Source organism: Colletes latitarsis, chromosome 7, assembly GCF_051014445.1.
Source record: "Colletes latitarsis isolate SP2378_abdomen chromosome 7, iyColLati1, whole genome shotgun sequence".
Classification (NCBI taxonomy): domain Eukaryota; kingdom Metazoa; phylum Arthropoda; class Insecta; order Hymenoptera; family Colletidae; genus Colletes; species Colletes latitarsis.
Window position 1 is genome coordinate 17,420,456 of NC_135140.1, and position 25,060 is coordinate 17,445,515.

General features: G+C 41.2%; 4 protein-coding genes across 4 annotated transcripts; 3 read left to right on the forward strand and 1 right to left on the reverse strand.

The window, feature by feature from the left end:
* The first annotated feature begins 10,826 nt into the window (after positions 1-10,826).
* On the forward strand, positions 10,827-17,913 carry LOC143343542 (dynein axonemal intermediate chain 3). The gene is made up of 13 exons (XM_076768521.1): positions 10,827-11,034; positions 11,115-11,317; positions 11,379-11,810; positions 11,949-12,269; positions 12,396-12,644; positions 13,841-13,994; positions 14,070-14,403; positions 14,575-14,897; positions 15,015-15,243; positions 15,298-15,598; positions 15,661-15,837; positions 15,902-16,246; positions 17,725-17,913. The coding sequence occupies exons 1-13, from the start codon at positions 10,827-10,829 to the stop codon at positions 17,902-17,904; spliced, it is 3,456 nt and encodes a 1,151-aa protein (XP_076624636.1). The 3' UTR covers positions 17,905-17,913.
* A 328-nt stretch (positions 17,914-18,241) lies between these two features.
* On the forward strand, positions 18,242-20,739 carry LOC143343356 (uncharacterized). The gene is made up of 4 exons (XM_076768178.1): positions 18,242-18,336; positions 19,024-19,082; positions 19,405-19,626; positions 20,295-20,739. Exons 2-4 carry the CDS (start codon positions 19,032-19,034, stop codon positions 20,547-20,549), a joined length of 528 nt encoding a protein of 175 aa, XP_076624293.1. The 5' UTR covers positions 18,242-18,336; positions 19,024-19,031; the 3' UTR covers positions 20,550-20,739.
* Positions 20,740-21,085: 346 nt separating this feature from the next.
* On the reverse strand, positions 21,086-22,733 carry LOC143344196 (uncharacterized). Its single transcript, XM_076770025.1, has 2 exons — positions 22,601-22,733; positions 21,086-22,301 (listed from the first exon to the last, which is right to left on the reverse strand). Exons 1-2 carry the CDS (start codon positions 22,731-22,733, stop codon positions 21,631-21,633), a joined length of 804 nt encoding a protein of 267 aa, XP_076626140.1. The 3' UTR covers positions 21,086-21,630.
* On the forward strand, positions 22,642-24,685 carry LOC143344195 (uncharacterized). The gene is made up of 5 exons (XM_076770023.1): positions 22,642-22,909; positions 23,445-23,562; positions 23,744-23,925; positions 23,993-24,198; positions 24,360-24,685. The coding sequence occupies exons 1-5, from the start codon at positions 22,778-22,780 to the stop codon at positions 24,535-24,537; spliced, it is 816 nt and encodes a 271-aa protein (XP_076626138.1). The 5' UTR covers positions 22,642-22,777; the 3' UTR covers positions 24,538-24,685.
* Positions 24,686-25,060: the final 375 nt, after the last annotated feature.

The following is a 25,060-nucleotide window of genomic DNA, read 5'->3' on the forward strand; positions in this document are numbered from 1 at the left end:
CTGTTAAAGGTCTTCGTATTATTTCCTGCTCGCAGCGTGGCAAAAAGGGACTACCGCGTTCCGCATGTACGTCGATACGCGAGAAACCCGCAAAGTATGAGAGGTTGCCGCACACAAAGTGTCGTTTATTCGCAATCGCTGCTTCAAAGACACGAGACTTCCACGAAACTTCGGATATCTAATCGAAATAGTTTCCCCGCGACACTTTTTCCACGATTTCCCCACGACCCCCTTTTCTTACTCCGTTTCGATAACGGACAAAAGTTCACGAACTATTTCGAAGGCGACTGATTTTGCAAAACAAAGACCACCGATCGACAAAACGAAAAACTAAGAGAGACGATAACGTCGCAGATAATGTTCCCGTCGATTCGACGTGTAGTCGACGATTAATATCGTCGATACGTTTGTTCTATATTTGCGGAGCGACGAACGATCGTTAAACGATCGAAATATCGTAAGGTTCGACGTGGTTTGTTCCTCAAGATATCTAAACATTTGATTGTTTACGAAGCTCCGTAAAAAACGAACGTTCCGTACGCATCGACTTGTTAAAAACAAAAACGTCGACTCACCGTGTGTGCCGGACGATACGATGTTCCCTGCCACTCCGAACTCCCTTTGAAGAAATGTCAAAGAGGGAAAAAAAATCCACAAGAGTCACCTGGCTTGCAAGTCACCTTGATAATTCACCACTAGCGCGTGTTTTGCGTAACCTGTCACCGGTCCAGAGAACGATGGAAAATTGGATCGAACCGTACAGAAAAAGACGGGGGGTTGTGCTTCACTCAGAGAAACAACAATCTGACGAAGTATCGTGCAAGTACGATCGTATAATATTCGGGCCGCGCTGCGTCCGTGCGTACAACCGTTCGACTCGGAGTCTCGCGCTCAACTGGTCTCCGCTCGTTGGCGCGGATTTCTCGTCGGCCAATCGTGGCCGAGACTGCGCGGCGCGCCGCAACTTTCCCTCGTGTGTATCGTACCTTAGGTTTAACCCCTGTCACGACACCACTGGCCTCCCCCTCTGCGTCGATCGGAAATGCGTGTCCCTGTCCTCCCCCTTCTTCCCCCATTCTTATTGGAATCATTAATAAAATTATTGATAATTTCATTGGAATTTATTGTCCGTTTTATTAGTGTCTGATAATTTGACCGGTCAGACACGAGGTCGCTGCTCTCCGTCCGTCTGCCACTCGATGCAACATAATTATTTAATAACTTGTGACGGGATCGATACCACTTTAGGACTTTTTCATTCTATACCGAATTGCATCGTATGCATACACTCGAACACGAAAGTATTCTCGGTACTCGAGTCGAGTCGAGTCGGGTTCAGTGTAACTCGAGTCGAGAACTCGCGATATAATGTTCAGTTACCCGAATACCGTAGATTTTCGGGCACCAGGCCACGACTAAATGTAACGCAAGGCAATACCGCCAGCGACAACGGTCTCGTCGCGTTCAGCGCGGTCTTTTACGAGTATTTTCTTAACATTATGCAAAACGATTCCCGACGGAATTACCGAAGGCACTCGGATAATTCACAGGGGCGCGCCTCGGGGGTGCCGGGACTGGATTCGTGTACTCGAATGGAAAGTCGTTTCGGGGAAAAATTCGCGTCACTCCGGGCGACGGATACTAGATCCTGTCCCGGTGTACCAAGGGCGGGCTGAAAAAAGCATTATGTGGAACCCCCGGTGGAATTGCTAGCTACGATAGAGGGAGAGGAAAAGAAAGTGAAACAGAATGTGGAGGGGTGACGGAAGACGGTAAGTATATGCGGCTATAGGTCGTAATAAACGGACGCGAGTCGATACGAAGGGAACTTTCTTTTTGTGTGCTCGTATTTTCGGGACTATCCTGTTATGTCTGCGGGAAGTTGCGTAAAAGTTGTGTAACACGCGTCGCACAGTTTCGGCCTGCAACGATTCGAGGAGATTTAAAGCACGACATTTTTGCTATAGAGCGTTTGTGGATGCTTGTCTCTCGTGATTGTTTATATTGTCCTCCGTTTTATTCTAACGAGCATACAGAGTCTTTTATATTTACACTAATGGGTTTTATTATATTTTATATTCTTTTGGCGATTTTCAGCCGAGCCAATGATTCTGTCTATCCTTTATCGGGGAATTTTACAAGGGTAGCAACGTCCATTCAATCTTCCCTCCCGCGAGTTCCTAACTCGAACTCTTTGACGCGCGTAATCGTGCAAACGTTGCACTCACTTCCGCGGAAGTTTCCATAAAACGATATGCTTGCTACCGGTTCGAACGTTGGCGCGTTCGAACTTCGACCCCACTCGAGACTTTCGAGAAATCGTCCGTATAGGAAACTTGGAAAATTTTCACTGAGAAACGTCGGGGTCGTTGGCATCGTACATCTGCGCGCGCGAAACCAACGAAGTTACCTCAGGTGCAAAATTCCAGAGGGATTTGAACGACGACCTGCAGTTGATCCGTATTCCCCCAGGTGTAAGCTCGCAGCTTGTTTAACCAACAGCTTCCAGCTTAATCGACTTCTTCCACGTCGCGTGGTAGAATACAAACATCCTCGCGATTTTCACCGTTTCGAGAATTCACACTATTTTTCACCATTTTGAAATCCTCCGTCACCCCCGTCTGGCGTTAAATCACGCTCACAGATAGCGCCCTACGATTATCACAGATAAAAATCACTAGTTATTTATTTATCTAGATTTGATTCGGAAAACTGTTTTCCTCGTTGTTAAATATATTTCACCGATACTTTCAAATCTTTGAATCGCATTTGCATATTTGTATTAAAAATTTTCGAGCAATAAAATGCGAAGCAATACCATTGGTGGCAGGGCACTGTTCGATCAAGGAGATCGCCCTTGATATTTTTCCTATGCTGTGTATCGATGAGGGCATTAAGTCCACGCTGTGTCGTAAAAGTATTTTAAATTCGCCGCGCGGGATTAAATCTAGTTTGCAACGGTGCTTCGATGGACAAGTACCGGGCGTTCAGTTTAGCATAGGAACGAGGCAAAGAAGACTTCTTCCAGCATTTAGCGTGGAAAATCTTGCAATTTCCAATTGGAATTTCCTGCGGTCGTTGCTATTCAACTTTTCCTTCGGGTGGTTAAACGGTCGGCTCTCGTTAACATTACGCCACCCTATGCAGCCTGCTTTGATCACGATTCGCACTCATACGCAATTAAAACCGCATCATAGACTCGCGCCAGCGTTAACTACATACGTTCCAACGTTGAATCTAGAGTTTGGGTGAATTATCAAACGAGTATCACGGTACTTTGATTATACATGCAAAATACGATGGAGCTTCAAAACAAATTGCTGGATATTGCAAAAAAATATCCAATTTCGCATAATTATTATTTGCGTTTTCGTGTTACTGTGCTCTTATTTTATTATCTTTCGAACTTTTCAAGAAAGTAACGTCAAATGAACACGACAAATGTTCAATCGGTTAAAAATATTAAGTATTAAATATTTTTATTAAAGAAGTCCACCCAAACTCATTTTCGGGACTCGAACGTTCGAAACCAGAATCGAATTTCAGCTTCGTGTCCTGACTCGACCCGATTAATGCTCTACTCGACAAATAGACAAAGAGACACAACCTTAACCGTGAACTTTTCCAAAAGTAACACGGACTGCGCTCGCACAAATGAAAGAAAGGAACACAGGCGTTCAACGACGCCAACGATTAACGTTTGACCAATTTTTTATTGCAAACTTCGTCAAGCTTACGTCCCTGTCGAAAATCCGAGTCTGCGCGTATTTCTTCCCGATATTTATTAAAAGTTGAGCACATCAAGAGACCCAGGAGCCTCTTTGTCATGCACAACCTTTTCCGTAGTTCAAAGGGAGGGCTTCTAAAACGAAGATCGCGTTGCCGCGCGAAAAATGAGTTGGCACTTTTGAAGAGGAACTCCCGCGTAACAAGTTGCGAACTTTCGATGCGGAATATTTTCAACGAAACTTTTCGGTCAGGATACAATCTCGGATTATTACGCGGAACTTTTCCTGAAGAGTACAGAAGACGATCCATATTTATGTTCGGACGTCGAATGTTTTTATGGTAAATCACGATGCTGAGCATTGACCAGCCCACGAGTTGTCGACAAATTTTTGGAGACGTTTGGAAACGGCCATCTTTCGCGCAAGGACTCACAAAATCTCTGCGTATTGTGTTAGTGTTGATATAAAAATTGAAGGATGTCCTACATTTTGTCACAGAGTGTACGATAAAACTAGTACGGAATGTTTTGTCAGGTGCCTGGGGTTTGTGTAAACGATGGATTCTCATTCAGAATGTTCTCGAGGCACTCACGTAACCGTTAGTCATCAACTTTTTTGGATGTGTGTTGACGCATGAAGTTGTTTGCGCGTGCAACAGATCCCGTTATATCAAGTAGTTTTTCATACGATCAATCGATAATTATATATACACGCATCGGTTGTTGATCTAGCCTGCATTACGTGTCCTGAAAACACGTCACTCGACTCCGATAAGATTGCATCGTTTCGAACGATCTTTGTTGGATATTTTTTGAACCTAATTGAAGTCGAAAGCCAGGAGATTAAGACGATAGAAAACAGAGATTTCGCTGCAGTGAAATAAAACATCGGTTTAATCAATCTCCTCGCGTATAGCGTTTTTTTATAATAACATCAGATACACCTAGATAAGTTGCATACCAGGCATTGTTCGATCCGATAGGCGATGCAATAAACAACGAACTATGTCGCGAGCGTCACGCCTTTGTCTTCTGCGCGTTCGCAGAAATCTAATCATCGACGAGTTTGGAAAAAATGAACCTGCGCGTGTGAATGTTACACGGCGCACGTAGCACGCTATTTTTATAAATATTTTGCAATAAGACAAACGAAATTGAACGGCAGTAAAGCTCGCCGAAAACAACTGTTCATTTCCGTGCGCGTCGCGGGTCGGATCTCTTTTTACCGCGGTCGCATTATGCATCGCGTTGCGTGTGCAATTACACGGCTCAAAATCGCGTGACGGTGTACGGTGAAATTACAAAAAAAAAAAAAAAAGAGACAAAAAAGAGATAAAGAAGAGAGAGAAAAAGGGAGAGAGAACGGAGCCAGGTTGCTGCATCGCCGTAAATAACCTGCGTCCCGGTGTTTCGAAGTCGTTTTAGATTGTACGTTTCGAAACGATTGTTATCGGTCAACAGTCATCATTGGTCGGTTTACATAGCTGCCTGGTATCGATCGACATTCCCGGTAATTACGCATTGTCTGTACAACGCTACTGTGCGGTATTATGCACTGGAACACGCGTGCTTCAAAGTCTCCCTTTTGCATGTGCACGACGGTCCCCGTGAAACGTGTCACAAACACGTTCGCGTTGCCAATAAAATGACACGCTCGCGACAGGAAGAGACGATTCCTTCCGGGGGAAAAAATTGGTCGCCCACTGCCACGTCCGCGAGACACGCAACGTTGCGGAGTCTTATCTAGGATATCCGGGTTCGATGGAATCAAATGGAAAATCTCGGGTACCCGAGTCGCGGATCGAGTTGAATCATTCGACCCGAATTCAACATATCGGGTACCCACCCACTCCTAGCTACTGTGGCGTCGCCTCCCATGCTCGCCACCAGAGGGGTCGCGCTCTCACAAGCGCTCGATCAAAGGCAGGGCCTGCTAGAAAGCCTTACTGATGAGTCCACTAGCAGGCCCCCTCCTTTACTTTCCTGTCCTCCTATGAGATTCTCACGAACAGACCCACACCGAAGCGAAGCAGCGCCACACACTACCATAATTATAACGCATGTATGTAATATCTGATCACGACAGGGATACCGACTAAAAATTCTAAAAGCGTAAGAATCCTCGTTTTAAACATTTTCGAGCGGGAATTTCGATTCGATACAGAAAGGAAGAATGCCACGAATCCCTGTTACTACGTGCCCGTCGCTCTGTAATTGTTCTTCGGCTAATTATTAACCCTTTGAGGCTGGTAGCCGCGAATTGCGGTCAGCTATTGGACAAAGTTCCCCGAGCCGTTCGAAGTATTCCAACATTTTTTCTCGCGTCCTTTTGTCGACGTTTCAAAAAAGTGAGAACAACGGAGCACGCTCTGGATGGTTTTACCCTTAATCGATCGCGTTTCCCGGTGCTTTGACAACACGAGCCTCCTTGCGCGGAAGAAAAAAGAAAGAAGATATCGATTTTCCGAAAGCGTTGTCGCGGCCATTGTATCGGAAAACTTCGATGCTTAATATCGTGTTGGTTCGTTTATGGTCGACTGTGCCATCTACAGCGGTGCTTATGCTAATTTCAATGGCCTTTGAATCGTCGAGGAGGGTGTGGGGACAGGAATTGTTCGCGCGGATCTTCGTGTCAGCGTCTCGTCACTGTCACGCGGGATTAAAATCCGGTTCCTCGATTCACACCGTGCCGTGAATGAAAATAATAATGCCGCTCGATAGCGCGTGCGAACCTTTTGTCGCCGCGGAGGAGTCTTTCATTCTGCTAACGAAACTACACTTTAAGAGCGCCAGATTAACGAGCTTTCGTCGATGAAAGCCGTACGAGACACGGCTCGAAAATAAACTCTCATTCGATGTGTATAGGGTTGGCACGCAATACGCGGACAAGAATCGGTTCTGCGCGCGAAACTAGGTTAGATTTTAAGACAGCGTTCCATAAAACGATGAAGCGGATGCAAACAAACTCTCAAACGTTGAGTTTGGTGTGAACCGTGTCTGATAAGGCTGGACGGGTAACCGAGTCTCGAGTTGAAATACCAACCCGAAATACCCGAAATAACGCGTGGTAGCACCCTATGCAACTTACGGCCTCGACACGAGCGCGCGCGATAGAGTGCCATCGGAGAATTCTGACCTTTGCGACCGGCTTTTCCAGACGCCCGGGGATCCACTTCCTGTGACACACAGCGTGACCTTATTCCGCAGAGAGGAAACCAAGGTGGAAGAGGATTGCCCTTCGAGGGAGAGCGGCCAGACCGGTCGCTGAGGAGCCGCAAAAAAGAGCGGCTCCGAGCTCTCGATCCCGCGCCGCCGATACTTGTCACGACCCGTTCGAAGACCTTTGACGATTCGAGGAAGACGAAGAAAAGGATGAGAGGCGGCTCGGGTGGTACGCGACTGAAAAATGGGCATTGATATAACGAACGTGACCGGCGCACCTTCGGCACTATTACGTCGCGCGGAAAAAGACGCGAGAGTCCTTGGTTCGTTCGTGGTTCGCGCCACAATAAATCGCCGTTAAGTCGAAATTACGATCGTACTGGGGGCGAGGGGGGGTGGGAGATGACGGTGGCGGCGGTGCGTGCCCTGGCAAGCGGGCGGTGGCTTAAGCCTCATTCTGGCACCATCTGGATCGAGACTGGACGATCCTGTACACCCTCGTATTGATGGTAATTGCTCGCGGATGGAGCATTTGCACGGTTTTTATGCGGGACTTCCCGGCCGGGCGGACGTTTTTGTTGCTCGGTTCGCGGACACGGGGCTTATTGTTTTGTCACACGGTCGGATAGACGCGTGATTCGTCCGGCGATCTGTCTTCTGGGGTGCATACCTGATGGGGCTGCGGAGACGATACACCGAAACGAACATATGTTGCTCTAAATTTTCACAAATTTTGAAAAAACATTCTCACGGTCTGTTCGACAAGAACGTGTTTCTAATATAATAATATTAAATTAATAAGGGCAACGATATTACGCGTGCACTTGGACAGTCGACAATAACGGAACGATCAATGGAAATCTCACGCGGACAGGCGTTGCGAAACGAATGTTTAGATTACACGTAGCGCTGGTTGCAGTCAATGAACAGGTGGTAAATGAAAGCAACGAGGAATCCAACGGTTCAGCGTGAAAGTAACTCGACCTTTGCGGTCCAGGTAGTCCCCGTTACCTCCGCGGCAGAGTCGAAATCTTGTTCTCGGTTTAGCATATTTTCCAGAGACAAGTTCCTCTCAAAGAGAATTGCTAACTTCGCGAGGAATCGGCGGTAGCCTTGAAACACAGACGAGAGTGTCTCGCGAATCGAAACAATGAGGGGGAGGGGGTGGTTTTCCAAAAGAACCTGAGGCGCGTCTCTCGTTCGAGCCAAAGGGAGCCTGTTATTTTTCAGCATTTAATACTAATCGTTCGCTCGAACATGTCGCAATAGCGAGCGACTCGACGATTATGACATCTCGAGCCGTAGACAGCCCTCCCGTTTGATCTTCACAAAGCGCGATAATTGGCACACAGAAAGGCACATTAATGCGCATAAAATGGAACAGGGAACGGCGAGTCGCATTACCTCCGCCGCCACAAGTAAATAGCAAGAAAGGCCTTTGATCGTACGCACAAAACGACACGCCTTTGCCATAACGGCGCAAAGTTTTGCCGGGGAGCTTCGCGAAATTAAATCGCACCGGATGCTTTGAATGAAACAGAACGCAAACTTTCTGTCTTACGCGAAAACTGCATAACAACGCGGCTCGTGATTCGGCATTTAATTTTTCCTTTCGGTCGTGTACATGTTTCTCTTGAGTCTTCTTTGTTCTTGTCGGTTCTAATTCTTGTAGCAACACCGGTTCCTCCTTTCTCGCTAAATCTACACCACACAAACGCACTTGAAAGAGTACTGTGCGTGATTGGTTCCCTCCTCATCATTGGTCGAAAGTGGGGGTGGGTGGAGCTAGCAAAGTACTCCCCTGTCTCGCTAGCCAACTTCTCGCGGACGCATAGCACTTACCAAGAAGCTTCACACTACAGTTCACGTTCTTGTTGGTCACTGATATTCACTAAACGTAACACTTCACACTTTAAACGATGTAACGTTTTTACTTCGCTAGGGGAACTTTCCCTACAGTTTACCTGTAGGGACATCTTCTTTTGGATCTTTTAATTCACTCATTCTGTGACTAGCAAAATAAGAATCCAGACGTAAGAGAACATCGACTCAGTCGAGGTTACCGATCTATTTAAATCCACGAAAACACTGCACCCATAAATGATTTGCTATGCTCTGGAGCACTCTAAATTACGTGTCAAGTAGTTGTAAAAAATGATGGGTATAACTCGTGGTCATTTAAGCGGACAGCACCGGTGGTTCGAATCGTCGGTGCCAGCAGTACGACCGATTCTTTTTCTCCCCGCGAGGTGTTCTAGGAAGAAACGAGCGCAGGTGAAGTGAAGGGAAACGAGTTTCTACTCCACGGTGGCATTGCAAAACAAGATTCTTCGTCGGCGGTCAGTGAATGAACAATGACTTCCGGTGTCTCTTCGACGCTATAATGGGGAACTCGACGGAGTTAACCGCAGGACAAGAGGCAAGGTGTACCGATAAGGAGGATGGGCTCACGGGTGCGTCGGAACAAGTTCACCGTAACTCGTTTAAGGAGTTCCACGATGGAGTTCTTAGCGGTGAATGCATTAAAAAGTCCTCACGCAGGCCGGTCTGAATCTAATCTGAAACTCTGTTTCGACGATCTGATAAAAGTGGTCCGCCCGCGAAGTTTTATCGCGGCGTAGTGGCCAACGCAGGTATTAGTCGGTCTCGAGCGGCAGATAACTGTAACCAGAAGCTCGTTAAGAACTCACTTAAATCCCACTTGCCGGAAACAAGCCGAGTTCAAGTGCGTTTCAGACGCTGGGGGCGGGGAAACGCCTCGTCGCGGCTGCTTTACGAGCTGTTAAAAGTAAAAGTGCGTTCCAAGATCCGTGAGTTACCGTGCTTGTTGATTTCCATCGCGCGGATGCAAACCCGAATGAGCGTTTCTTCGTCTGGGATGGAGCACTCTGAAGCCCCTACGACGCAGATTAAGTGGAAATCTTACGGCGGCATATACAGACTGTATATGCTTCTACGATTAGTAAATGTTATTTAATGAGAGGGTGAACCTATCGATTTTTTTATGCAATTATACAAAATTGCGGGTGGACTTTAGTTTCAGAGATACATTGAAATTCTAAAATTGTCTATAAATATGTATCTTATTTAAATGGTTCGTAATATCGTAAAAAGAAAGAAGAATCTTTCCGTGTCCGTTGAGCTTTCCACCGCGACGAAAAGAATCGGTTGCAGGGCCACCTGACGGCGAGCGTGGGAGTTACGGTCGGTAGATGTCGCCACGAAACAACGATATTTCATTCGTAAACGTGAATACGAATCATGCGCGGATTTTTCATTTGTTTAGGTATACCTCGACTGTGGCGGCAATTTCGTTCGTTTTTATAAGTTTATCCGACCAGTCGAATTTCTGCCTATAACACAGAGATATGATTTTATTTTTTATCAGTTTCCTTTCGCGACGTTAACATTCACGTAAAGCTAAATCCGAATCACCGAGCAATGCGAAATCAATCGTAAGGCAATTAAAGCCAACAGCCATCGTTGCCATCGGTATATAAAACTTCCAAAACTCGATCGCGAAGTGAGCGTCGGTTATTGCGCTGTTTGCATTGGACCCCGACGCTCCGCATTCATTTGAATTTTAAACAGTTTTTCCGATCTTTCCGTGAAACGATGCCATAGATTTCATTATACGCCATTACGGGTACAGTTTTTCGTTTCGAATCCAGGGAACGGTGTTGATGGTTCTATTGGATCGTTAAAGAGAATCTCTTGTCATTTGATTAAAAATAACTTTCATTGCATTCTAATCATTGTGCACAGGCACACAAAAGTCTACGAACGAACTATATTCCGTTTATATTTTAAGACTATATTCGCTGTGGTTGTATAAATGTTAAATCTTGAACATTAACTAGCTTATTTATTATTTATCGCGATTAAATATCTCAGTGCCGTTCGGATTATCGTTTGTAGTAAGGTTAATTGAAACGTAATGGATGACGAACCGGAGGGTTATATTGCAAATGAAAGAGAAGACGAACAGGAGGAGAAAGAAAGCGAAATTAAGGATGAAAAGGTGGATACACGTATAAGTACTAATCTATTTGAAAGTCGTGGTTCTAGCGACAACCTTTCCGACTATGAAGAATCCGAATATATACCGGAATACACTACGAAGTGGGAAATAGAGGAAGAAAAATGTTAGTAATTGTATTAAGACTACTTCTACCAAAGGTGTCAGACCGCCTATCGGTAAAAACGAAAACCTTGTTTCTTTTAGCCCTTTCTAGGGAAACGATAGATTGGGAGAAGGAGGCAAAGAAGACCGTGCACCTTGACATCGAGACAAGAGAGAGACGGAAAACTATCTACGAGCTTGATTCGCACATGTCCTTTGGCCCGTCGAAGGAGGACATTTTAAAACTTAGCAAGACGGATTTCAAACCCGAACCACGAAGACAAATTCAATATTCCATTTCGATGGTAGAAAACGCTCGGATACTAGATATTAGTTAGTTAATATTCAAAGACGCGTCGTTTTTAGGGGGTGCCAGGCATAGCAAGACTGAACCTAACGCCTCTGACGCAAAAAGTAGTCGGTTGCGTCATTGGTGAGAACGTAAGTACCGAGTACCCTTGGGTATACGTGAGGAAGGAAATTATCGAAGACAACATAGATCTTCACGAAGAGAGTAGCGACTTTTTGCCCGTGAAAAACGAGATACGTCGGTTCCCAAATACGAAGATACTCATTGGCTACGTACCGTCGCTAACCCAAGAAGGTCAGTTCTACGTTTGCTTGACCGAGGAGGGTCGCGACGCTGTCCTGGAACATATCCAGAAACTAAGGGAGGAGCACGAGAATCGCGTCAGAACCGCGGTGTACAAACCACTGGGCGAGTGGCGAGACCTGGGAAGCCAGGGTGAGATCGAAACGATCATCGTTTCCAATACAAGGCCGCTTTTGGAAATCGAGGTAAGAACAATAAGAGACCGAAATATCCTTAATCGCGACCAACCATTTGAAATCTCATCCGCTCCAGCGCCTCTAATTTCCGCGTGCACATTTCAAAATGGCACCTATCCGATATTTATCCTGTTTTACTAATTCTAGCTGGTATCTACCGCGGAGCTGCTTAACGCGTCGGTGAACCTGATAGACAGGAATGTCGATGACCAAATAGACGGATACATCGAACTCCTTCCATATCGCCAAACGTATGATAATATATCGCGAAAACTGATGTACAAAGCGACGCAAGTGACGCCGATGACGAGAGACATTAAGGTCCAAACTACGCTATCGATGACTACGAATTCTTGGAACCAGTACGGATACGAATACAAGTCCCCGGATATTCTTGCCTTCAACGAAGAACAAAGGGAATCGTTTAAACGTTTTCTTGAACGTTTTACCAACGAAGTGTGCGACGAAGTTCGTTTACAAACTACAGTGCCTTATTTGTACATATTGTAGCGATGCTTGAAAGCGAGAATATCGGATCTGTTAGTTCACTCGAAAGCAAATAACCTGACCTTTGTATCGAACCGAAATTTACAGATGTTGATAAACGCCACTTGGGACATTTACACAAACGATTATTGGAATTTAGTCCGGGACGTAAGGGACACGCAATGGACGATTCCGGCAGCCTACAAAGAACACTTGAGCTTTCACGATAGCGAACACATCAGCGAAAAAGTCATCAACGATCTCTGTTGGCATTCACTATGGACCGGAATTCTATTCGCTGCTTACACACGGTACTCCAAGTGCCATCGACTTTTGGGTCCAACACCACACGACGAGGTAAACGCGACGAAGATAATAACCATCAAAATAAAATTTATTCGACAGAATTCTCTTTAAATTTCTACGTTTCCTTGTATGCACAGTTTCTCAGAATTATCCCTACAATTAGGCAGGTTGTGATCCTTTAATGCTATACAATTATAATAGTTCCATTACATATACTAAACTCTGGACTTCTAAACAACGGATTTATCGAGCGTGTCCCCGTTAAGTGTAATTATTTCGCAAACTACAATTAAACCTTGATAAAACCTCTATACTCCTACACGAATCACGTTCGCTCCTTCCAATGGTAGGTCACTTAGCAACAAGTGGTATATTATCAGTTCACAGTAAAGTTGAACAATTGATACATTACCGACTCTATTGGCACTTCTCTTACTTACCATCAAAGGGTTATCTAACCTATACTTTCATCTGTCGGTAAAAAAGATGGTCATCGAGTCATCATGGGTTCGTCGGTAAAACAGATGGCCATCAAGCAGCCGTAGGTAAAAAAAAGATAGCTACCATATCACTACACTATTACAGACGAGGTATACGAATATACCTTATATCTAATGTATGCTTCCAGCAAACACTTGAAAGCTATATTTATATACTGTTAGAGAGACACTAAATTGTAGTAGTTATGGACGTTCGAAAATTCGACCATTTATATGGGGTTTTTCTCGCTTTACAGGGTTAAGAAACAACTTTCCGAATATTTTTGCGATTTGTGCATATTCTCCATCAAAATACGCGTAGTTTGCTTTTTTAAACATTAAAATCGTCCAATCCGGTCAGAAGTTATGACGTTTCAAAGATTCGCATGAAATTTCGGGGAACCATTTCTGGCCTCACATTAGATTTTCGGTAAAGAATTTTTTTCTCGAAAATGCGTAGGATTTCGGGGGTATGTCTATTCACCAAAAATGATTGTAATCAATCCCCGCGACTGAAAATAATTTTTTTAGGACGATTTGAAATTTTTTTTTCCGCCGAAAAATTTGCTCCTCTCCCCCTTGTCGATTTTTCTTAAAAATTTGGACACCCGTCTTGTTTATTGATAAGAAGAGGTCATATCTATTGGGCCGCCGATTTTGATCAAATATTGTACACATAAAATATATACATATAAATATATTTCACTAGTTAAATGTTATAAACGTAAGCATTCGTATACTTTCGTGTGAGCATTGCTTCCAATACAGGTAATGAAAGCGTACAAAGACAATTACGTACTGGTATGGTCATTCACTGACAGTTTAGCCCCAAAACTGATCCTCGAGTGTCCAAGGGAGGTCACAACAGTAGCCGTGAATCCACTCGATCCAACTCTGATCATCGGTGGTTGCGCAAATGGCCAGTTAAGTAACAACCCAATAATCGGATACCATACTCTATCGATATTACGATAAATATAGGAACTCTTGGAACTGTAGGTTGTAATTTGGCATATTCCCGGGAAAATTGAACAAATAGAAACTGTCATTGTAAGCACTCCGAATCAAAGAAGGTACAAGATCGCTATCAAGAATTTGAGTACCTGGTTGCGAGAAGTAGTTGGAACGTCTACTGTTAGAACTACTGCAATATCGTCGCTAAAAGATAGCCAAAAAGCATCGATAACGCACATATCGTGGATCTCGCCATACGATAAAATCGACGAGAATGGTAGGATAACATCGTTACCAGAGGATACGAACGTAGATGACTTAACTAGCCAATTTGTCACTTCGAGCCAGGATGGTACGATCGCATTCTGGGACTTGAAGTTAGTAGACTATTATAGATAGAACAGGAATACACTTCTAATCTCTGGCGAATCTGTTAAAAGGCGTAACGTTATTAACAAATCAGTCTACGCTATTTTAAAATTTATTTGACCATTTCACGCGCAATATGTTCAAAAGGTTCGTGGATTTTAAGCGTTATTTATTTTAAGGCTGCAGAAGTTTATGTACGAAAGTCGCCATATCGCGAGGAAAGGAAAGACGACCAAACGGCCTGAAATGTTAAAGTCAGTTTCGCCGTTTAAACACCTCGACCGCATCTTCAGGCCACATTACGTTCTGGTCGTTCAACATCCAAACATAAGTCGAAAACAAGTAATCACCACTATGAGTATCTACGTACCGACGTTCAAAAAGGAACGCGTCGACATTTCTCCGCCTACAAAAGACGTAACTGTTAGAAGAGTTTACAGAAATATAATCAAAAAACCGAATTTTGTAACAGAGGCGAGGATACTCGTTGGCACAGTCGAAGGTATACACTATCCTTTCCAATTCTACTTTCTTGCTTGTTATAGTGCTACAAACAGTACTAGGGAGCTGAAAATTTGTCAAACTCGTCACAACTTTGTCGAGTATTTGTCATCTACAGGTGACTTTGGATGCATCACGTGGGAAGGATACGAATTTACTACCGATATGGTTATCAATAGCGAAACGTGCCACTGGTCCTGGTACAACAAAGTACACGATGGGCCAATAACTCACGCCATTAGATCCAGGAATGACAAGAGTATCGTTGCTACAGTGGGCGGGAAGTTATTTTGCATTTGGAGGGACGACTTCAGCACACCGCTGGTGTCTCGAAAATCGAACGTTGGGTACGAACTGTGGCTAGAATTTCAAGATACACGATAAATATTTATCAACTGCAGGTACACGGCGTTTTCTTGGGGTAGCTTTCGCCCCACAGTCGTGATCTTGGCGCGTATGGACGGAAGTATCGAAATTTGGGACTTTATGATCAAAAGTGAAGAGCCATGTATCGTTCAAAGTTTATCCGGACGCCTAATCACGGGGGTTCACACCCATCAATTGTACCTGGAACCTCAGTGTATAGGGTTCTGTGACTTCAACGGTACTTTCAGAGTATTCCTGGTCCCAATAATTTTTCTCAAACACGACAAAATGAACAAACAATGGATGAACAATTTCATTGAACGACAATATCAAAGGGTAAGCTTCTTTGTCAAAAACATCTAAAGCAAGTATATGGAAACTTCCAATATTATTTTCAGATAAAGAAATGTCAGAACTGGCAAAAAGCATGGGCAAAGACACATCGCGATGCTATTGAAAAGACACAAATGCTGGTGCAGCACATAGCAAAGAAGAAGCAATTGGAAGAGGAGAGAGCCATAGCTGCGAGAAGAATAACGGAAGTTCCTGATGCAATAGCTATTAAAAAACCCGCGGTACCTGTCCTTCGTAAATTGATATCGTACTATTTTAATCATAGTATTTTGTTCGTGTACACAGAAACCATGGGAAATCATCGAAGCAGCGCGCGAAAGGTGGCAGGAGATGGAACTAAAGCGGATGCAACAGGTGATTCTGGAAAAGAAAGGACTGAAAAAGGACGACCTGGAAAGGCAACGCGAACCGATATTGAAAATGCGACGCGAGGCGATCAAGAAGAAGGAGATGCTTGAGGAGACGTTGAACATGCAGGAAGAAATTTTTAAGCACAACGTGAACCTGTTTTTCCCTAAACGACAAACGGAAGCCAAACGTGTATCGCTGAGCACTGCCATACAGCTTGATGCCAAAAAAACGAGAAAGGACACTTTGGCGGAAACGTTACTTCAACAGGAAGTACTGCAGGTGAGTCGACAAATGGAAACCAGTTTGTATTATTACAGACGCGGGGCAATAGCGGCAGTTACAGCGGGACAACTATGTCCAGACAAAGATACTTTCAACATGGTGGGGGTAAAGTATAAATCAAATTCGCTTTCCAATGGGAAATACTAAAAATTAATAGTCTGTCTAACAAGAACGTATACGATATAATTTTCAATCAGTTGAAAATAATTGAATGGCATGCAATTATTTTGTTTATCTTCGTATTACAACACATTCCTATCAGTATGGTCGTTCGGTAACGACTGTCATATTACCCTCAACATCACGCAGTCACACGTGATAAAAATTCAACATCACACAGTCACACGCATCGTATCGTTGGCACACAGTGGTACGTATCAGTAAAAACATGAACTAAATTAATACTTCTGTTATTAAGAAGCATTTTGTCATGAACTGATCGTTTTTAGGGGATCCTTGTTCTTTCACTAAGCTAAAGAATTCCTTCTACATTATGGAAATCGAATTTTTACTATATAAATCTTACAGTAATCAATTTCCCACGCTTGTTTTTTTTTCATATTTTCGAGATAATCATGTTCAATAAAAACAATATTCATAATATTCATAAAAATCATAGTAGTGTAAAGTATACAGTTTCTCTTAATAGCAAGAGCTTTCAAAAAAATTGATATACATAGAAAAAAAACAGAGAAATTACAAAAATAAATGATGCTACGTTACCCTATATTTCAGCATCTGACCATAATTCATCAACCTCGAAATCCGTTTCGAAAATAGCGGTATTCCTACACTTTGTATGACCGGAGTCACAACCAGCATATTCGAAGTTAGTGTTGCGTTGCTTCTCGACACTTTTGGGGTTCCTCCGGCTATATTATATACACCTACCCGGATTCTTCTCTCGAGTCTTCTCTATTTTGGTCGAGTCTGATATTTGTAGCAACCAGGTCCTGAACTCCTTACTCATCTACCACTCACTCTTTCGCACCCTGTACCAACATAAGTCGATACAGGGTCCCGGGGGCCCCACGTGGAGGTGAGGTGAGTGGATTTGACCAAAATGAGCCCACCAACTTCGCCGAAATTCCCCGCACAGGACTACTACCAAAATAGTGGTCCAGATATAGGAGAACATCAGCTTAATCGGGGTTTTCGACCTGACCAAAGCCAGGAAGACTCACTCCAGCCTCATACCCCCGTTTTCCAATAGTAGTTTGTCAGAAATATTCAGTGTATCCACGTGTAACACATGAAATGCATCCACTTTGAAACTTAAAACAAACAAACCAGAGAATATACAAGTGAGTATACTTGCTGGAAAACTTTTGCAAATTGACGTTTCTTTCCTCTGTAGATTGAGTCGGAAATGCCAAAATTGCAGTTCTCATCTAATATTAATGGTTAACAGGTCACATCTAGCCTACATGCATTTTTGTACTTTATTATTCATAATAATTTTAATTGCTCAAAAGGATGTAGAAATCGTCGATCCAGACGAAGAGATTGTTAAGAAGTACATGGAAACAGAAACGGAAGCATTGGCTTATTTGCAGAAGAATCCATTCGTGCACACGTTCAATTGGAGAACAGTGCTCGAAGAAGGCAAATCAAGACGGCTCTCGATGGACTACAAGTTAAAAAATATTTATTAAATCTTAATAAAAACGAAACATCGTTCTTAATGTAATGACAAAATATCGATTGCTTTGATTAAAATTTACTGGAAAGAATTACAGTGGGGCATTTAAACAAAGTCATCTGACTAACTCGCTTGTAAACATCTCGAAAAGAAGCCTACTTTATTAATATTTCGATCGTTACTGCCTGATTAAAAAGCTGTACTTAACGTTATTGTAAAAAAAATTCAAATTCTATAAACATAAACCAGACCAGGGTCAGGGAATACCAGGTCAAGTTCAGACAAATGGATTCTACTGTTTATACAGTCCTGTATCGATAAGAAACATCGATGCATCGTTGCCATCTTTAACACTTTAATTCACTGGCGAGCGAATCACTCTATATAAGTGGAACATTGCTCGAGAACCACTCAGTAATCGCAATATCGTGAATACGTGTGTATGGTAGGTTCCTTTCACTTTTTACGTCGTCTCAACAAGGTTGGAGTTTTCCTTATACGACCATAAATTTTGTTTCTGTCCTTTAGCGTAAACGTAATAATTTGATCGACGTTAAATAACGAAACTTTTGAATTATCGTACTAAAAAATTAAATGAAAAATTAAAAATAGCGTATTCTTATAGCATCGGTGTTTTAACGTAACCTAAATTTTATTTCATTTCGATAGTTACAATTTCTTCGTATACAAACTATTAAAAAAAAGTGTTTCAAAGGCTGTATGGACTTGCAGTGCCCAGCGAGAGGAACAAAAGATGTCCAATCAACGGAGGTACGAAAGTCAATTATTTCGACGAAAAATCGATTTCTATTACCTACGAATATTCAATACCTTGATCGAGTTGTTGATGCTAGTCTAATAATCTTGAACGTACTTTTGAGTCGATTGTTCTATTTGCATTTTAATGCGTCGCAGAAAAACTCGATCAAGATTTTTTTTTTGGATCTACGTTGAATGGATATTTTTTTACTCTTGCAAAGCACTATAAATCCTTGAAGTCTTGAAACATTTTTTTTAATACTCTGTAGAAGAACTCGAGTGAATGCATTTCACGTATTGATTGCATCATTATAGCACATGTACAAACAATTTTTTATATACTACAATTAATCATTATGCTCGCCTGTTATAGCATCAAACATGAATAAATTTATAATACTACTTCTCGTTGTTGGCGCTGTTGTCGCGAAGGTAAGCACGAACATTTAATCCAAATATTTCTCGATTTGTTATAAAATAGAGAATGGCAAAATTACCGTCACAAAAACCAACATAAAATTATCTCGTTCAGGAATAGAACGCAAGGATTGTACTCGTATTTGTGACCTTGATCGACTTTGAGATTGTTTCGCGAGAAAGGAAGACCCTATTGGCACTTTTGTTTAAAAAGTCGTTTCGATACAATCGTTTGCCGTTCGAAGTTGCATTAGTTGACAATTTGTACTTCTAGCTATGAATATTTCAATTGGTTTGCTACATACTTATTTAACATCGTGATATCTATTGATAAAAGACGCCGATGAAATGCGGAATTGTCGTCCTGACGCCTCACGATGTGAATAAGCGAAATGTAACTGGACAACTGACTATCATGCAAAACGATTCCAATGGACCCGTTCATATCACTGGCAATGTATATGGCCTGACCGAAGGATTGCACGGTTTTCACGTGCACGAGAAAGGAGATTTGAGACAAGGTTGCACGTCTGCCGCTGGTCATTTTAATCCCGAAAATGTAAGCTATAATACGTACCAAACAATGTACAATAATTCAAGTATTAGTGAATAACAAAAGAGAAAAATCGAGAATATTTACAAGTATCTTGTATCGTCCTTCCACGAGAAGAAGGCACAACGTGTTCACATCCCCACTCTTGCTGCAGTCCGCTGATTGGTTGTCACCGATCTTCGTCACCATTTTCGACCAATGCAATCTTCAGCGGACTGCAACAGGAGTGGGGATGTAAACCCGCTGTGCCTTCTTCTCGTGGAAAAATGATACGTTCTAGAAACTCTAATAAAACAAAAAAGAAAATAAACTTTTTATTTTACAATAATGATTAACAAAATGATATGCATACGGTATCGCTTTGAAGTTATGGCCACCAAACGCACGTAATGGGGGACTCGCTCGCTCTTGATCTATCTCACTCATTCCCGGTGTATCCCATTCACCTTCTTCGCTGAACATAAGAATCTATAATAATCACAGCAATTCCTTATTTCAGTATATATTTTCTAAAGTAGAAGACGCCAACGCAGTATTTCAAATAACATAAAATTCTAACTCCAACTTTGAGACAACATTGTTTCAAATAAAAATAGACGTCATGAAACATTTTTGTGTACGAGTACTTTTTATTACAAGTTATGTAAGTATATTTTCTTTGTTGTTGCATTCAGCTCCCTCACGGTGCACCGAACAGTCCCATAAGGCACGTTGGTGACCTGGGAAACATCCGAGCCAACGCAAACGGAGTAGCAGAAGTGGACATCACCGATAACGTAATTTCCCTCCGTGGACCGAACAGTATTTTGGGACGCGCAATCGTCGTTCATGCTAATGAAGATGATTTGGGACTAACACAGCATCCACTTTCTATGACGACTGGAAACGCGGGAGACCGTTGGGCATGTGGCATTGTTGGCATACTTTAGTGATATTTCTTCCTAACCCAGACTGTATTTCTTATATCGATATATTTACTTTGCTGCTTCAACTCTCGCAGTATACAAATGTAATGAGAATGAAGATTGTAATCAATTAAAAGTATAAAAGGAAGGAAGGATCTATACAGGCTATGAATATAAAATTTACTTATGAAAATAAATCATCTAATTTGCGTTTCTTTTGCAGTTGTAATTTGTATCTGAATCCTCTTTAATAACATTCGCTTGTAACAAATGATTTACTTTTATATTTACCCTTTGGGTCCATTTATTCTATGCTTGCATAATATTGTAATAGTAGAATGTACCTATTTCTGCATCTGTATATTCTAACTAAATAAAGATGCAAATTTGCACGTAGAATTGGTATCTCTCTTTACACGGATCCTGGGATTAAAAATCTATGCTACAAAGAATATATTCTCCCCCTTATTGTGCAATACTGTTTGTAAAGCTATTTACTTTCTGTAGAATGTATAATTAAGACAAAAATAGGTAAGGCTGTAGTTTCAAAAGTCGCAAGTTAATAACTTTTTATTTATTTCGATATTTACAAAAGTAGCAAACACAAAATCTTTTATGTTTACCTTATGTACACTATACTAACCCTCGTAGTCTAAATGCTGGGTCTCTTTAACCTGTTTCATAGATTGTACGCTATAAATCAACTAGTGCTTTATTGCTTAAGATAACAAAACAATGTTAGTTCTACCTTGACAACAGGAACTTAAATCAGTATTCAGTAGAGCAGCAACGAAGAAAGTCGAAAGTTTCACGAAAGCAGGCGTTAAAAGCTAATAATGAATATGAAAAATAATCGCAGCAGAATTTATTTCAAGATCGTCCTTCAAAATATATACACACGTATATCTGAATTTTCTTTATGGATCAAAACTGCTCAAGCATTCGGACTTCGAAGGTTAATATTGTTTTCTCGGACTATACGCGTTACGAGTTAGGTTATGAATACTTACTAACTTCACAGCAAGAATCAGAACCGACGAGAGTAAAGAATTTCTGGCAGGCCTTGGTTTAAAACGTAATCTCTCGTAATCAATTACCAGAGCGTTCATCCCGGTTGCTCTTGCTTGGTTACACAGTATTCAAATTCATATTGGGAATTTACCGTGTTATCGGGTGAAAACTGTATGTGTGTCAAATCCTGCCCTGGTTGTAGGAAAGGTTCGAACTGTGTCTGCTGAATATGCTCTAACTCTGCTTGATGTACTATTTTCGATATTTCCGACTTTACTTTCACTTGAAGCGTGGGCGAGAATCCTCTAACGGTTTCCGTAACGGCTTCGAAGTATTTCAACAAAGCGTCGCAAGGTAGCGCTGGTCTACCGTTCGAAGCGTCCTGAACAAACGCTGCGGAGCTAACGGACTCTGGTTTTCTAAACGTACACTTTAAACTCTGGTCCAATGAGGGAGAAGAAGGAGGAGGGGGAGGAGAAACACGATTTGGTGTCAAAGATGATGGAGGAACATTTTCTGCGACGGAATTTAACGTAATTTCTTCAGGAAGCGGTAACTCAGACTTGTGCTGTAATCCTTGTCTCCTATTGCGAATAAACTGACTCGATTTCAGCTGACCAAGAAACGGATTCAAGAATTCCATCTCGTATTCGTATGTCCACGGTTTCGTCGTGGTGCTACCATCTGCACGCCTCATTTTCCTAGTCTTTCGAGATTTCATATAGAGATCCCTCAGATAACTCCACCTCGTTTTACATCGTTTACCTTAAAACGACAATTAGAATGTCGATATTTATGTAAAACATGAGAAATATTCTACCTAATACTTTTCTTTTTGTACAATCGATGGAAGCAATACAATGAACTACTTTAGAGCAAACACCTAAAAAGCTTCGAATATTAATCACAAAAGCAACAGTAGTTTCGCATTCCCATTTCTCTATCTCGTTTAATTTACGTTTTCGCGATGTTTTTGCCAAAGACTAGTTTCTACGATTCATCCGAAATTTCTACGATGATAGGAACTACTTAATTAAACAATTTATATCTAACTCGTTTCTGACCTGTTACTCCCATTTTCGCTGCTATTTCTTCCCATATTTTATCTCGCACGAGCTGATTGTAGTAATCTGTAGTGCTAGTATCGTAGAGCTCCTCGTATTCCTTCACATTCAAAATTAGTTCCCTATCGTCCATCTCTTTTATCTGCCTTCCACGCTGCTCTCTAGGGAATCGAAACTATGGACAACGAACTAACCACGATACGGTTCGAACACGTATTGTACTGCAAATACTTAATAAAAAAAATAAACAAACAATATAATTTTCGACTAATTCCACCAAAAACTGAACGTTCGATTCGTTTCGGTCAGGTAAATGCTTCTAATCTGAACTATTTTTAGCTTCTCTCGGTTCGTTTCGTTTCGTTTCGTCTCGTCTCGGTTCGGAAGTATTCGGCTCACTCGACACGAAACTTCGATTCCCGAACGAAGTTTCATTCACCGACAATATAAATGGAATTACAATTTCTGATTAGGAATCATATTCAATCAGAAATTAACTAAAATCGCAGACAACATAATAATTAAATAATTCTAGAAATGATATTCGACCAGAAACTAACAAAATCACAGATACCGTAACAATTAAATATCAACGTAACTGTTTTATCACCCATGGAAAAGACAACTAGCGCCAGTGATGGACGTCAGCTTACGCATGCGCAGAATTTTGCGAGGGAAAACTCCCACAAAAATCCATCACTGACTAGCGCCACCATTACTCGAACTAATAATCAATTCGATTTCAAACGAAATTGTTTCAAAACACTCTTCGTCAATTTAATGTAAATGTTCAACCAGACAGTCATATAATATATATAAAATTTTATTAAGTTGTTTCTAGTAGACAGTAAACATGGATCTGTTCATTTGTAATAAATGTTTCACCACGACTGAGAGAGGAAAGAAACCATTTTGTTTAACACAATGCGGTCACATATATTGTAATGGTTGTATACAACAAGGTAAAAATTAAAAATAATTGAAACAGTAAGCATCATACAAAGAGTATAGTTGTTTCACTATCTCCTACGATGAGTACAGCTGCAGTCTTTAAATTTACAAGAGGGAATTCGGCGGGCGACAACGTTCGAGTTAAAAAAAATATTTTATATCTTGATAAAAAATGATTTTTTCGTAATGTAGCAGAGAAACAGTGCCCTCAATGCCAGCAAATGGGTGTCTATTCTGTGGAATTACAACAACCATCTCTAGCACGAGTGGAAAACTTTTTCGCGCCCGTGACTGAATCTCTGGAGTCGTTAAACAAAATATGCGGATTTCAAAACAATCAAACGAAACTCATGATACAACGTTTTTATGAAATTGTGCGTTTCTCTAATCTTTGTGCAATTTGTAGAAAAAAATTATCTAAATCATTTAATCAAATTCAAGGACAAGAAGTATGAAATGCTGAAGTCCCACTATTATAATCTTACACAAAACACGAAAATACTAAGAGACAAGTATATGAAACTAAAGTTAGAAAATGCAGATCAAAGAAAAAAAATTATGTCTCTTGAAATACAAAACAGAACACCGCATTCTATGAGTGATACCTCTACGCCATTTAATTCTATTAATAGAAGGAACAAAGGAAGGTATAAGATATGCAGATTATTGAAAAATACAAAATTTATGCAATTTTAAATTAAACTGAATATAGTCAAATGTCTCAGTAACAGAGTAAAAAGACAAGAGAGAAACATATGACAATGAAGATTTTGTTTTCGCAAAGTAATTAATATCCTTCTATTTATAGGAATACAGGAAACTCATACCTTCTATCTTGTGGAACTAATATGTCAAGTCAATCTTATAATACAAGAAAAGAGAATACAATTTTGGGAGGTTTTCGTATACCTAACCCACAATCTGTAAAATTAATTGCACCTAATGGTGATTCACATACAAAATCTACTTATACTTTCGCAACTTAAATAAAATTATAATACTTTATATCATATGTTATTAACTTGAAGTGTTTAAGTTTAAGAAATAATTACTATTACTATTTTCATAAATATATGATTGATTAAATATTAAAAAAGAAAAAAGAAAAACTATTATTTCCAGCCTTTTGCAATATTAAATTGCAAACACCATCAATTTTATTATTTGTTTTATTTTAAGTAGTATAAGAAAAATTATTGTTTGTGTTCTAAATAAATAATATTTCAAAAATTAAAATTTGAAAACTAATGAATTACTATGAAAATCAAAGACGAATTAGATTAGAATTGTATATAAACTATATACAATATTTTTGGGCAGATTTCTTTTAAAATAATGGTTACTTTATATTTGTAATGCAACTACAGTATCGATTTGAAGATCTACGCAACGTTGTAATAATTATTTAGAAAATGGACTACCTCACCAATTTTTGTAAGATCGAAATATGTTGCCAGAGACATTATTCTCAACTATTTCCTTTATATCATAACGTTGCTCAACCATCAT